This window comes from Mauremys reevesii, linkage group 1, assembly GCF_016161935.1.
Source record: "Mauremys reevesii isolate NIE-2019 linkage group 1, ASM1616193v1, whole genome shotgun sequence".
Lineage (NCBI taxonomy): Eukaryota > Metazoa > Chordata > Testudines > Geoemydidae > Mauremys > Mauremys reevesii.
In genome coordinates this window covers 344786223-344802055 of record NC_052623.1, presented here as the reverse complement: position 1 = coordinate 344802055, position 15833 = coordinate 344786223, and the positions used below count along the sequence as shown (strand labels likewise).

The 15833-nt window shown below is 47.0% G+C and overlaps 1 protein-coding gene across 1 annotated transcript in view; it reads right to left on the bottom strand.

Moving 5' to 3' along the window:
- FRMD4A (FERM domain containing 4A) overlaps nt 1–15833 on the bottom strand; it is a 273747-nt gene that overhangs the window by 72210 nt on the left and 185704 nt on the right. Inside the window, exons 8-9 of the mRNA XM_039519348.1 lie at nt 9129–9212; nt 314–379 (exon numbers count right to left, since the gene is read on the bottom strand). Of these exons, the coding sequence (XP_039375282.1) occupies nt 314–379; nt 9129–9212 (150 nt within the window). The remainder of the gene's footprint in view (nt 1–313; nt 380–9128; nt 9213–15833) is intronic.

Here is a 15833-nt window from a genome sequence, read left to right as displayed (position 1 = left end):
GTTACTAGACAGGAGATGGGAGGCACAGTTATGCGCAGAATTTACAGCCAGTGTAGAATACACACCTCTACTTCAATATAACGCGACCCGATATAATATGAATTCTGATATAACGCGGTAAAGCAGTGCTCCGGGGGCGGGGGAGGGGCACGGGTGCGCTGCGCACTCTGGTGAATCAAAGCAAGTTCGATATAACACGGTTTCACCTATAACACGGTAAGATTTTTTGGCTCCCGAGGACAGCGTTATATCGAGGTAGAGGTACAGCTTAGCAAACAAAAGTTGCTGCCCAGCATTGTCCTTCCCAACTTACTTTACAATCGCTTGGCCTCTGGTCTGACCACTCAGTTTCTTGTAATGCTCGATGACTCTGTCCTCGCTGCAAAGGGAGACATAGAATCTTGTTATTTTTATCTCTGCTCAATAATCAAAGAAGATTTCAATAGGTGACCGGGCATTTCTGCTACCTACGGCTACCAGCCTGGGAAACGAAGAGGGTGTGTAACAGAGACTACTCAGAATGGGACTGTACTCAACCCCAGAGAAAAGGAAGCCAATGCAGAATACAAGATGGGATTGCAAAGAGAAAGGTTTCTGGACGGTGCTAGTTTTGTTAAGGGAAATGGGATCTACTCCCACAGACTTTCTTCTCTGTGCCTCAGTCTCCTCCTCTTTGAGTTTTGTTTTGTTTACGACAATGCAAGTTTTGTCTCGAGACAAACTGCGGCCCCGTGTCCCGCCTTGCAGGCCTGAAGGCGCCTCTTGGCCAGCTGACACTCACAGCAGGCTGGGTCCCGAGCCTTCAGGAGCACTCCTCAGTCCTCACTGTTACCACACAGAGGACAAAACCATGCACGGGAATCGGCTTGACTACAGAGAGCAGGCCTGAGGCTTGTTATTACCCAGAGCCAATTTCTTAGTATCCACAGAGCTACAGAGTAAGCCAGACTTGTAACTCCATCCTTAACTGCCTGCATTGTCCCCCCACTAGTGAAGTGGATATGGATCGCAGATCATAGAACCAGGGTGATGTGAGCTATAGTATGAGCATGAGCGGTACTCTCAAGGGCACAAAAAGGCAAATTATAGACCACATTTGGATCTCAGTGACACGGGTCTCCTTTGATTTCAATGAAGTCACTCCTGATTTACACCCATGTAACAGAGCAGCCCGATTAGCCTCTCAAACTAGTTTTATATTGGTCTAGCTTCAGTGGGCCGGCCTGATTCTCTCACCTGCATCACTGTAAATCAGGAGCAATGTCAAAGAAGTCAAACCAGTTTCACCAGTGTAAACTGGTCTGAGAGGAGAATCAGGTCCTTTGGTGTAAATTAGAATCTCCTGGCCTTTGTGCCTTTTCACTGAGGATGAAGATTCTCTGCTGTGCTTCTGGTATGTCTACACTGCAGTTGGACACACACAGCTCGCTCCTGCCTGACTTCAGCTGCCAGGGCTGAAGATTCACCTCACTGGGTCCTAGAGCTTGAGCTCCAGCCCGAGCCTGAATCTCTATACCAGGGGTCAGCAACCTTTCAGCAGTGGGGTGCCGAGTCTTCATTTATTCACTCTGATTTAAGGTTTCGCGTGCCAATAATACATTTTAATGTTTTTAGAAGTTAGACTTTCTAGAAGTCTATAATATAAACTATTGTTGTATGTAAAGTAAAAAAAGGTTTTAAAATGTTTAAGAAGCTTCATTTAAAATGCAGAGTCCCCTGGACTGGTGGCCAGGACCCAGGCAGTGTGAGTGCCCCTGAAAATCAGCGCACGGGCCATAGGTTGCCTACCCCTGGTCTATACCACAATGAAACAGCCCTGCAAGCCAGAGTCAGCTGGCACGGGCCAGATGTGGGGTTTTAATTGCAATGTAGACATACCCTCAGAGGCACAGCCCAGAACTCACAGCCCAGGAGGAGGCTAATGTGTCTTTCAGGCAACTTTGTGCCCTCCCAGTCCTGGGTTGCTCTGGGGGCTACATAAGCCCCTGGAATAACTCAGCCAGCCCTGGGGACCTGTCTAAGTTATGGCAGCCTCCCTACAGGCCACAGCGCTGTCTGGGAATTCTGCAGAGCTGCATGCTGCGGCCCTGTCCCCAGCACACCCCCTATCCAGAGCTTGCAATAAACTCATAAGGATGCAGCCTTATGGCTGTGCACCCGTGAGTAGGGTTGCCACTTTTCTAATGACTGGTAACCAGACCTCCAAGGCCCTGCCCCCAAGGCCCCATCTCTTCCCAGAAGCTCCACACCTGCCCCACCTCTTCCCCCAAGGCCCGCCTGCTCTGCCTCTCCCTCAAAGGCCCCACCCCTGCTCTGCCTTCCCCCCCTCAAACCTCGCCCCCCATTGCTCACGCCTCTCCCTCACTCCCCCACATTGTTCACTGCAGGTTGGAGGCAACCTCAGCTGAGCTGGGGCTGGCTTAGGTTAATGACCCAGTGCCTCTCCCTTCCCTGCAGTAATAAGACTTTTGGTTCGGTTGCCATTTAGGGTTGCTAGGTCCCCTTTTTGACTGGACTTTCCGGACAAAAACCTGGCACGTGGGAACCCTAAATGGCACCCGGACACAGAAACCAAAAACTGGACTGTCTGAGTAAATCCTGGATGGGGTAGCAACCCCACAGTGCCTGCCCTGAGGGAATCCTCCCCCCAGCAGGAACTGAATCTTCTGAGGCCCCTTTATGCTTCTCCTGTCCTTTTACATGGTGTAACTGGCCAGGTTGGGGTGGGGTGGGTGATGATCTCACCCCAAGTGCTTAGAGACCCCGGTCCTGGAGGCTCTGTGAAAATCTTTGCAAAATATTTCACTTAGTAACAGTTCTGCTTACATAACAGTGTCTTCTTCTCTGTATTTCTTTCCCCTTGTGTTTATTATTGTGCCAGAACCATGTGCATGGAGACGGGATCTTTGTTGCAAAGGTGCTCACCTACCCCTGCTGTGTAGAGCGCTGCTGAAATCATAACCCCTCGTCTGTGACATCACAATTAGCTGCCACGCAGAGGATAGATCACTGTGACATCTTAAACAGGTGGGGAATCAGAAGCTTGAACGAAGGAGGTGAAGATCCTGTTTTCATGCAAAACATCCCCAATTTGGTCACCCGTGGAGGGCTCCCCCAGCCAGCAAGCCTAGAATCCTTAGGCAGGCTCCCGAACCAGGAATCCGGATGGCTGATGTAATATGGGAACATGTTCCTGGCACTTTGCCGTAATAGAACATTTAAAAAAAAATAATACAAAGGGAAGGTGGAAAAACAAACACAAACAAACAGACAAAGGGGAAAAGGGGTAGGATCATTTCTAAGGAGAAGGGTTTTCAAGTCCGCTGCTCTTTAACATCCCTGCCATTGGTCTGTGTGCAAGTAACTTACTTTCCTCATTTATTCTCTTAGGCTGTGTCTACACTGGCACTTTCGTTGCTAAATTTGTCGCTCAGGAGTGTGAAAAAAACACCCCCCGAGCAACAAAAGTTTTAGTGATGAAAAGCGCCAGTGTGGACTCTGTTGGCAGGAGCCACGCTCCCGTTGACGAAGCTATCATCCCTCGTTGGGGGTGGTCTTATTTTGTCGCTGGGAAAGCTCTCTCCCAGCGATACAGAGCGGTGCGCCATTGTAAGGCACGCTGTGTAGACGTAGCCTTAGGAGTGATTCCCCCACTAATCCTGCCAAAATAACAGGTAAATAAAAAAAGCCTGTAAACGTCAGTCAGCCAATGGGCACAAGGGGGTGGGTCTCAGAGCCTGGGCTCCAGCCCAATCCCAAACCTCTACACTGCTACTTTTAGCCCCGCGGCCCCAGCCGCTGCTAGCCGAAGGAAGCAGACCTGGGCCCTGAGACTTGGTGCTGTGGGTTTTTTTTACTGCAGGGTTGACATACGCAATGTGCAAGGCAGTGAGGTTGCCTGGCATGCTACTTACTGCAAAGGGTGCTGCTGTTTGGGAAAGGAGTGTTTTCGCTCTCCTGACAAATGTCGCAGAGTAAATGTCACATACAGAAAGTGATTGCCTTAGATTCAATGGCCTTAGAGCCAAATTCTGGCCTTGCATTCGTGCAGGTGTCTCCCACTGAAATCACATGTGTCATCTGAAGGCAGAGTCTGGCCCTTACTGTGTAACAGTCACAGACAAGATTAATGTCTGGAACAATCACTGAGTTACACGACTACACAAATGCTGGGCGGGCTCCAGGCTACATCATTCCCGCTGATAAAGAAGAACAAAGAGGACTTAGAGTCCTTTGAAATGTCCTTGTAAGCCCAGTATTACTTACAGGCCTGATTTGCCTTTGCTTCAGATAGATCAGGAGTAACGACACAGAAATCACTGGAGTTACCCCAATGTGTCGCGTGAGAGCAGAACCAGCCCGCTGCTTTGCTTTGGTTTTTGTTCTTTGTCGTTCAAATCCATCCCTGATATTAACTTCATTCACTTCACTCCCATGGCTGGACATATTCTTCTATCTGTGTATTGCCCTGTGCAATGCCTCGGAGTTTTGCTTGCTTTTGTTACAAATTATTAAAATACATAAAATAACGGAATGTTTCTTACATCATTTCCCCTTGGGCGTGAAGCTAATCAATGGCACATTTTCCTGAAAAGCAAAGTCCTGTCTTTAGAAAGCCTACTCAAAAGGCAGCATGGTCCTTGGCTGGGGCACTAGAGTAGGAGTCAGAAGACCCGCATTCTATTCCTGGCTCTGACTCAGCCTGCTGGGTGAACTCCGCCAAGCCATGTCATCTCCCCGTGCCTCAGTTTCCCCATCAGTAAAACGAGCCCATTGTAAAATGCTTGGCGATCCACAGATAAAATGTGATATATAAAAGTATCATTCCTCCTTCCTTCAGTTCTCTCTCTTTTGCACCAGATAATAAAACCTGGATTACACTGACGCCATGAAAGCATCCTGCCTTACAGACCCCTCTTTCATGTAACGTATTTTTGTGGTCTTTTTTTTCATTGCCACTGCCATATGTAAGATATCATCAGACACAGAGGCTAATTTCTGTCTCCAGTTTTGCTATAAGGGGGTCACCTCAACACGCGCCAGTAAAAACAAACAAAGTAATTCACTCAACAGGACAAGCCTTAGCAGAGTTAACACAAATTCTCATCTATCCTTTCAGCTGCTCATCTTTTAGCTAACTGTTACTGACAGCTATATAAATGCTGGGGCATTGGTTGGGACCACCTGCTGGTATCACGGTTACAGCACTGACTCCAGATTGTCGCCACGTCAGTGACATATAAACTCATACATAGCACATGACAGTGACAGAGGCCACTTAACAAAGTGACTAATGCTTTGGTATTGATGAAATGACACGAAGCTGAAGTCAGCTTGTCAGCGAGTAAACATCCCCTGTGAATGTTACAGAAGAACCATTTATGTGAATGAGATCCTGCAGGAAAGAACCCTTGTAAAGATCTTATAAGCATGAAGATCAAGAATTCCCTCGGCCCTCGCAGCTTATAGAAATAGAAAGTAGGCAACTCGTAAGCAAGCATAGGGCCAGAATTCCAAAAGAGCCTGGGGGCCAGATTTCCAAGTGCTAAGCTCCCAAAATCAGGGCCAGACTTTCAAAAGTATTCAGCTCCCAACATGCTGAGCTGTTCTTAATAGCTGATCGCTTCTTTCTGGTGCCTTACTGAAAATCTGGCCCATAGTTCTTCCATTGCCATCAGTGCTTTATAGATTTCAACTCTATATCCTGCTGAATACCTGCATTCTGGGCTGGAGTCAGGTGGAGGAACCATAAACCCATGCTTAGGGCTCCAGCTTTTGTGGTTGCATGGTGAGACCAGAATCTCCACATTCATTTTAAAAAATCATCTCTCTAGCCCTCATGGATGCAAAGAAAAGCTTGCAAATGTGACCCATAACTGATGCCTGCCTGAGTCTGCAGAGGGCCTGAAACAATAACTCCAAGAGATGTGAATTGCCCCATCCAGCTTTACCTCTGAAGTCTGCTATCACCCCAAAGAGGGGTGGGGACCTGGTGTGGGGGCAGGGCAACAGCATGGGGACAGTGCCACGAAAGTCTGTGTAGGTTGTGCCTAAGATCCCAGACTGACTTAATTCAGCCCTGCCTACACTTAAATGTCCAGCACTTGTCACACTTGTGTCTCTATACGTATTCCAACTTAAATTCAATGAAAGCTGCAGGGGGGTTGCTGGCACTACAGCTGGGAGGTGTGATACCCAGTGCGGGCAGACAAACAGTGCGGGCAGACATGCTAAAAAATCGCAATATGGATGCTGAAGCAGAGGTGATGGCTCGGGCTACCCACCCAAGCCCACCTGACTCCCTGGGTCTGAGCTCGGGGGGTTAGCCCCAGCCCCAGCCAATGCCACAACATCCACACTGCTATTTTCAGTGCACTAGCTCAAGTTGACTTACTGCAAGTCCGTCTACCTGTGCTGGGACTCACGCCTCCCAAATACAGTGCAAACATACCCAAGGCGATCGGCACTTCTCAGGGTTCGGCCCATAGGAAGAACGTACATGCACACAACTACTAAAGCAGTGGCAGCTATGTAAAGGTGCCAAACTTTTAGTTTCTAATCATACTGAGTTGACATGTAGCTGCATTATTATATATGGGTGAAGCTAGAAGTGGTCATATAAAAATGGTGAATATACGCATACAACCAACCTATCTCTTTTGAGTCTTACCAATGCGGTTTATACAACTTTATAATCATTTTAGTTCGTTTTTAGGACATTAAAAATAAGTCAACAAAAGCAATTGAAAGAGCATTTTAAACATTCCCTTGTAGTGCTGGAAACGCACACAGCATAGCTCTGTGCTAATGCCAGGGAACGCGAGCGTGAAACTGATTGCAAATGGCAAAGGGAAGTGTGAAATCTGCTCTCACCGTAAAATCTCAGCGAGACACCAAAAGCCAGGGCACAGCAGAAATGTCGAAACGTAAATTGGAGTTAAAAATTCTTTCCTTTCAGATCATCTGCCGTTTGACCAATATTTCAGAGAAGTGACTGTAGGCCTGATTCCCGTCAGAGGTTACAGTATGTGGGTGAACATTTGGAGGAAGAAAAACTGTCGGTAAAAAAGAATGAACTGTACGTGGGATAAAGTTGTGTAAGAACGTGGTCAGTGAAGTGAAACCAAGATCACAAGGGATTCTAATGGCTAAAGTCATTTGGTTTATTACCCTATGGAAAAAAATGAACTTTTTAACCTGGAGCCTGTTCCTGCATCCCTTATTCCTATGACTTCACCTTACTTGTGTGAGGACTCCCATTAACTTACATACGACTATGAGGAAGGATTTGTCTTTTCCCAATTGCTGTAAATCACAGTATTGTAAACAGATTCTCTGGCTTGACCAACGTGACTCAATCCAAGTTCCAGACCAAGGCCATGTGCAGAGGAGGAAATAGGTTACCAGGCCTTTGTTGTTAAAGTCTCTTGCACTGAGCCAGGAGTTTGGCCAGATCCAGGGGTGTGTGTGAGAGCTCAGCAGCTGGCTGCACACACACTGTGTACACGGGAAAAAGCAAAATCCATGGCTGGACCAAAATCCAATGGACTAGGGAAAGCTGGGACCCACGGCTCTGTGCTGGTGGACTGAGGGACAACGATGATCAGGCTTGGCGAGGATGGGCCATGGACTCTGAGTGGTGAATGAGCTGTCCAGTTTCCTCTGGAAAAGGAAAGAGACCCCAGCAAGAGGTGGAATGTGTGGGTGTACTGGAGGGTAGGTCAGGTCTCACCCTGAAGAGACCAAACTCTTGGCCAAAGGAAACAGTAGGCTCCTCAGCTGTTCCCTCCCCCACACTTCGCACATGAGCCCAGCCAGCCCATGAAAGAAGCAGTGGGTGGTGGGCATCTTCGGCTACATTTTTCAGGTTTTCAAACAGGTTCAGTGTGCTGGGTCAGAGACAGAAATACTGGTGATCTGCCTGTGCCCCAGCCCAGGATTCTGATTACAGTCTGGGACTCGTCAAACCTCTTCCGATGAGCTCAGAAAATGTTTAGCAGCTTTGCAGATTAGCTCTTGTTCAGCTGTGCACCAGTTACAGCTAATTCCGGTGAGGTAGCCCCGCTAAGAGAAATGGCTAGGATCTCCAGGGGGTGGAGTGGGGGGGGGATCACAAATCAGAAAACGAAATCCATATTCCCTGCCATCATCAAATTACCAGGCTGCAGAAGCTAAAGGAGTAGCAGATAAGAGAACTATCCTCCCACTGCCAGGCTTGAGGAGCCCAATTCTTTAAAGACAAACATGAAAGAATCACAAGCAGAAAAGCAAATCAATCCCTTGCCCCCTGCTCAAACGGGCTTTCCTCTGACTAATTCCTATCTGCAGTGCTGAAAAGGCTGGGAGAGGCAGACAAAGAAGCTATGGTGGCGGGGGGGCGAGCAGTAAATGGGGTGCTGCGTCTACCTTGACACACCAACGGATTTTGTTTTCAATGCAATAACATAGGAGGAGGAAAACGTAACGCAGCACTTAGCACCTACATAGTGCTGAATATGTTCTGAGCGCTGTACGGGCGCTGGGTCTGAATGTAGCCTCCCACAAATGGAAAGCCCCTGCCTATACAGGACGAGAATCAGAGCCTTTGGCGTTGGTTATTCCATGCAGACAGGATTTGCAGAATCAGGCCCAACGATTCCTCCTTGCTTATGGGCTCAATCCTGCTCACCTTCCCCGCACCAGCAGCCCCACAGGGCCCCACTCGTCATGGCTTTACCCCCTGGCTAGCCATTTACACCTGTGCAAAAAGAGTATCAGGTGGATATAAGATGCTACCGTACCAAACTGGGAGCACTCTACACCCATGTTGCACAGGTGCAAGTAGCTGCATAAGGTACATGTGGAGAATCAGGCCTACTGACTTCAGTGGGACCGACTTGCCTGAGTAAGGCAAGCAGCATTTGGGGCTCAAACCTCTCCTTCAGGCTGGGGAGTGGTATTGTACCTATCTGACAGATGGAGAAACTGAGGCACAAAGCGGTTAAAGAGACTTGCCCAAGCTCACACTGTAAGTCAATGGCAGAGCCAGGCCTAGAACTCAGGAGGTTCTGGGTTTCAGATCTGCTCGCTGGTAACTAGCCAGGGCTGCCTCACAGTGGATGAGACAATTACATGGATAGATAGGTTACCAGTAAGCAAGGGAGGGGTGCTCCTTCAGGGCTTGCGTTGGAAGGGCTGGAAGCTTCTTCAAGTCAGTCTTTACAATTTCATTGCTGAAAGAGAGAGAGTTGAAAAGGGGATCAGACTACAAGAAAACCACAATATCTGATATGACCCGACCCAGCTGGCTGGCTGCTATGGCTCTGCATCTGTTCCTCCTTAACGACATGCACTGGGCTCTCCTTTCTTCCCTTTCTTTCTTTTAAAGGCAGTGTAGTAATGTTTTCCTCCAATACCACACTCGGAGCAGAGTTGTCCCAGCTGGCTACGTTTATTCATCTCATATAATCGCTTTAAAATATAAATACCCCACAATGGTACAGTTTCACTGAGCAGCCCTGTGGGTAAATGCATATGGAGAGAGGAGCAGGGGGGAGAAATGGCTGCACAAGGCACCGTTGTTTAAACAATTCCCGTCTGGTGCAAAACGTAGCATTTTGTTGTCATAGCAACACAGGTTGCTTGTTAGCACATCACCACGGTGATCCACTCTTTGCACTGGTTCCTCACTGAGCAGGGGCCAATTTGAGCCCTATGTCCTATTATTCAAAACCCTCACTGGGATTGGCCCCAGCCACCTGAGAGATTGTCTCCCCCTTCCACGACCTCCTCTGGTGGCTACGTCCCACTGGAACAATGAAACTGCAGACCCATGGGGGAGGCGGATGAGCATGGGCGATGAAGTGATCGCAAGACCTGGAGCTCAACTGTGGAACTTACTTTTATAGAATCACAGCAATCCCTCCCCCCAAATAAATAAGAACATAAAAAATATTCTATAAACCAATCAGGCTGCTTCCGCTTCTCCTACAGGTGGGGAAGGAAAAACAGAGCGAGAGCGTGAACACTTGTTATTTTTATTTCTGTTTTTATATGTAAAAGCCACTCAGCTACAATGGTAACAGGGGCAATATAAGACAGTCTGCATGATGTGGAACGCCAGAGTTAATACACCCACTGACTTCCCCTTGTAACAGCAATTTTTCCTTCCTCAATAAAATGCAAGTTTGCCATACCCTCTCCTCCCAAAGATCATTTTCTGCATAATTATCTGAAGTTGCTCCTCCTGTTGTGGGTTCTTGACACTCATGGAAACATCTAATACACAGACACTTGCACATAGCAATTTCTTGCTAGCCTGGGCTTTTCTTTGAAGTTAATTGGTGTGCTGTTGAAAGGCGTCAGGCTGACAGCCCTGGAGACCGAAACCCTCTACACCCCTAAACAGGTACAGAGCAGGCAACAGCAGCACAGGCAATGTCATTCACTCCCTGTGGCCCATTCAGTCTTCAGCCTCATTGCTGAGTTGTTATGTGGATGCTCCTCCATTGAGATATGGACTGAAACCAGATTTCACTGAAGCTCATTTCAGATACGTTAAATCATAGCCATTTTGTTGATGACTTTCAGTTCCTATGAAGATGCGCTAGGCTCACATCCATGACACAGAGGGGGAAAAAAGAACAATCACTAGGACACCAATTGATGGTGAGATAGCAAGAAACCTCCCCTTGAGTAATAACTAGGGATCTTATTCTCCTTCACACTGGTGTAAGTCTGGAGTCTATTTAAGTCAAGAGAGTTACACTGGTATAAAACCAGGGTAAATGAGATCAGAATTGGCTAGAAGAAAGATACGGAGAGACATCATCTTCCTTTCCAAATGCAAACAGATGGACATTATACCAAAAAGGACTGACGGTAAAAAATCCATTACAATCTACATACCACACAGACTATGCTGAGAGATTGTGCCACACACTCTCAAAGAAACTGCGGAACCACCTGATCAACATCCTATACAGCAAACAGGGAAAGATTAAGAATGAACTCTCAAAACTGGATACTCTCATAAAAAAAACCCAACCTTCCACACAAACTTCCTCGTGGCTGGACTTTACAAAAATTAGACAAGCCATTTACAACACACACTTTGCTTCTCTACAAAGGAAAAAGGACACTAAACTATCTAAACTACTACATGCCACAACCGTGGTTCCCTTAACTCACCCAACAATATTGTTAATCTATCCAGCTATACCCTTAGCCTGGCAGAAGAATCTGTCCTATCTCGGGGTCTCTCCTTCTGCCTCTCCACCCCCCATGAACATGATACCATTCTGTGGTGACCTAGAATCCTACTTTCGATGTCCCTGACTCAAGGAATATTTCCAACACCTCTGAACAGCATAGTAACCCACAGAAACCTTCCTACCAATGCTACAAAAAGAAGGATTCTGCATCGACTCCTCCTGAAGGTCGAAACAGACTGGACTTCTACATAAAGTGCTTCCGCCGACATGCATGGGCTGAAACTGTGGAAAAGCAGCATCACTTGCCCCATAACCTCAGCCGTGCAGAACACAACGCCATCCACAGCCTCAGGAACAACTCTGACACCATAATCAAACAGGCTGACAAAGGAGGTGCTGTTGTCATCACGAATAGGTTGGAATATGAATGAGAGGCTGCTAGGCAGCTCTCTAACACCACATTCTACAGGCCATTACCCTCTGATCCCACTGAGGGTTACCAAAAGAAACTACACCATCTGTTCAAGAAACTCCCTGAAAAAGCACAGGAACAAATCTGCACAGACACACCCCTAGAACTCTGACCAGGGGTATTCTATTTGCTACCGAAGATCCATAAGCCTGGAAATCCTGGACGCCCCATCATCTCAGGCATTGGCACCCTGACAGCAGGATTGTCTGGCTATGTAGACTCTCTCCTCTATGCCCTACGCTATCAGCACTCCTAGCTATCTTTGAGACACCACTGACTTCCTGAGGAAACTACAATCCATTGGTGATCTTCCAGAAAACACCATCCTGGGCACTATGGATGTAGAAGCCCTCTACAGTTGACACCAACATTCACACAGAAGATGGACTACAAGCCATCAGGAACAGTATCCCCGATAATGTCACGGCAAACCTGGTGGCTGAACTTTGTGACTTTGTCCTCACCCACAACTATTTCACATTTGGGGACAATGTATACCTTCAAGTCAACGGCACTGCTATGGGTACCCGCATGGCCCCACAGTATACCAACAGCTTTATGGCTGACTTAGAACAATGCTTCCTCATCTCTTGTCCCCTAACGCCACCACTTTACTTGCGCTACATTGATGACATCTTCATCATCTGGACCCACGAAAAAGAAGCCCTTGAGGAATTCCACCATGATTTCAACAATTTCCATCCCACCATCAACCTCAGCCTGGACCAGTCCACACAAGAGATCCACTTCCTGGACACTACAGTGCTAATAAGCGACGGTCACAGACACCACCCTATACCGGAAACCTACTGACCGCTATACTTACCTACATGCCTCCAGCTTTCAGTCAGACCACACCACACCACACAATCCATTGTCTACAGCCAAGCCCTAAGATACAACCACATTTGCTCCAATCCCTCAGACAGAGACAAATACCTAAAAGATCTCTATCAAGTGTTCTTAAAACTACAATACCCACCTGCTGAAGTGAAAAAACAGATTGACAGAGCCAGAAGAGTACCCAGAAGTCACCTACTACAGGACAGGCCCAACAAAGCAAGTAACAGAATGCCACTAGCCTCTCCAGCGCATTATCAAGGATGTACAACCTAACCTGAAGGATGATCCCTCACTCTCACAGACCTTGGGAGACAGGCCAGTCCTCACTTATAGACAGCCCCCTAACCTGAAGCAAATACTCACCAGCAACCACACACCACACAACAAAAACACTAACCCAGAAACCTATCCTTGCAACAAAGCTCATTGCCAACTCTGTCCACACATCTACTCGAGGGACACCATCGTAGGACCTAATCACATCTGCCACACCATAAGGGGCTCATTCACTTGCACATCTACCAATGTGATATATGCCATCATATGCCAGCAATGCCCCTCTGCCACGTACATTGGCCAAATCAGACAGCCTCTACGCAAAAGAATAAATGGACACAAATCAGATGTCAAGAATTATAACATTCAAAAACCAGCCGGGGAACACTTCAACCTCCCTAGACACTCAATTACAGACCTAAAAGTCGCAATTCTTCAACAAAAAAACTTCAAAAACAGACTCCAATGAGAAACTGCAGAACTGGAATTAATTTGCAAACTGGACACCATTAAATTAGGCTTGAATAAAGACTGGCACTGGATGGGTCATTACACAAATTAAAAACTATTTTCCCATGCTAATTTTTCCCCCAACTGTTACTCACACCTTCTTGTCAACTGTTTGAAATGGGCCATCCTGATTATCACTACAAAAGTTTTTTTTCCTCCTGCTAATAATAGCCCACCTTAACTGATTTGTCTTGTTACAGTTGGTATGGCAACCCCCATCTTTTCATGTTCTCTGTATATATATATATACAGCATAAGCTTTATATATATACATATATCTTCCTACTGTATTTTCCACTCCATGCATCTGATGAAGTGGGTTTTAGCCCACGAAAGCTTATGCCCAAATAAATTTGTTAGTCTCTAAGGTGCCACAAGTTCTCCTCATTCTTTTTGCTGATACAGACTAACAGGGCTACCACTATGAAATCTGTGATTAGTTAGTAAGGAAAAAGTATGGTGATATTTAGAAGCCATTCAGAACAGGCAAGAAACTTCACTCTGGAGCCTAGTGACCATCACAGGTGAAGTGATTTGATAATGAACTATCTCCGGTGAAAGAAGAGATTGTGATACAACTGACACTGCTTTAGACATGGTTAGCAAGCATTTTCCCCACAGCATTTCTCCACTCACATACCACAGTGATAGACACTGCTTAAGAACCTAGATGGGTATGTCTAGACTAGAGTTTGTGGTCGTGTTTTAACTCATGTTAATTGCTAGGCTGAGCCAGAGGGTGAACCACAAATGTATGTGTCCTGGAACAAACATTTGTGGAGTGTCTAGACTAGCATTTACAATTGAGTTAGTTAACTAGCAATCAATTAACTTGAGTGAAACCAGGACCACAAACTCTACTTGAGAAATCCCTATGGAGAGCACAGAGTTTCTTGCAAAATGGGTTCTAGTTTCTCATCTGGACAAAGATATGCTGGAAAGTACCCACAAGAAATTGCGAGGGCACAAAACCAGTGCAAACTAGTAAATCCTGGAATGCAAATGTACAGTGGCTAAAATATCAATATTTGCCAATATATATATACAAAACTGTTTCCTATTCTAAGTGTAAAGAAAAACTGTAGTATCTCAGATACCAATGTCAGATGACTTTTGGCAAATGCTGACCTTTTATGGGCTACCATTGTCTTGTACCCCATCATTCAGTTGTCAATCCTTCTTAAGAACAAATGTTCAAAAATCATTCTGGTTTTTTACTTCTGCAGGAAACACATATCTGCACAAGTTTGAGTTGTTGCTCTATTCAGCATTATCCGCTGATCTGATCTCTATGCTCTGCGGCTGACAGAAGAGGCAACCCAGATAACACCACCTTGCCACTTACATAATTCATTGTATTTGCTCAGACAGGTCAGTCTCCTCTACAGCAACTGCGCACTCGACCCTTGCCAACATTTTTAACATTGTGAAAGACTTGAAAAAGTCAATTCTCCAAGAAGCAGCCAGCACCCACATTGTACATCTGCTTAGGTAGGTTCCATACAAGAAACTTGTCTGAATTCTGCTGTGACATTGCACCCCATAATGCTTTATAGATATATGCTTATGAGTGTAAATATGACATACTGTAACTGGAATATGTTTTAGGCTAGATATGCCATGTAATATATCTTTGCAAAGGTTATGTTCTACTGAATGTATGCATCCTACTCGTAGGCATGTATCATTTTTATATCTGAAGTTATGAGTATTGGCTCTATGCTTGTATTTAAAGTGTTTGCTGTAGGAAGCACCTAAGGCAGATTTGGTCACCATAGTGTCAAGGGGTTAATCAAGTAATTGGGAGTACTTGGCTAACAATGGACCTTGACAGACACCAATCTACATCTGAGCTTTCCTGGGAACCTTTGGGCTAACATGTGGGCAATGGCGTCGGCCTGTAGTGAACCGAGTCATGCATGGACATGTGACTTGCCCATTTGTAGTGAGGCGGACTGATTCCCAGCCTCCCCGGAGGGGGACGAGCCCTTCCAGACGCCAAAGTGGGCAGAGCCAATGGAGCTTGCGCCCGAGGTCAGGGTGCAGGACAGGAAGTACGAAAACCCAACCCCAGAGCTCACTAGAGGCCCGGCCGCCGGAGAAGCCAGACGCCTGTGGCCTAGCTCCCTGCAGGGAGACTCCTGCAGCTTGCGGCTGACCTGAGGATTGGCCAGATGCCGACCAGACCCCGGAGAAGTTGGTAAACCTGCCGCTGGCAAGTTACCCGGAGGAGCTGCCAAGCCTACCTACTGCTTGCCGGGTACCCAGAGGAGCCCATGGTGCTTGACTCAGTGGAAGACTCCGTCCAGACGCAGGTACCTCTGGAGGGGGAGGTAGGAAGTAGTCGGGGGCAGCCGACCCTAGTCTGGCTGCAGCACACCCAGAGCCAATGTCAGTGTGTGTTGAGGCCAGGATCCCCAGTGACGCAGCAGCGGGTCGTCTATCGCTGCTCGGGCCCCAGGCTGGGATGCAGTGGAGTGGGAGGGCTTGCGTCCCCCCTGCCACCCAACTCGCAGGTGCCCTTCTCCCTCTCTCCCCAG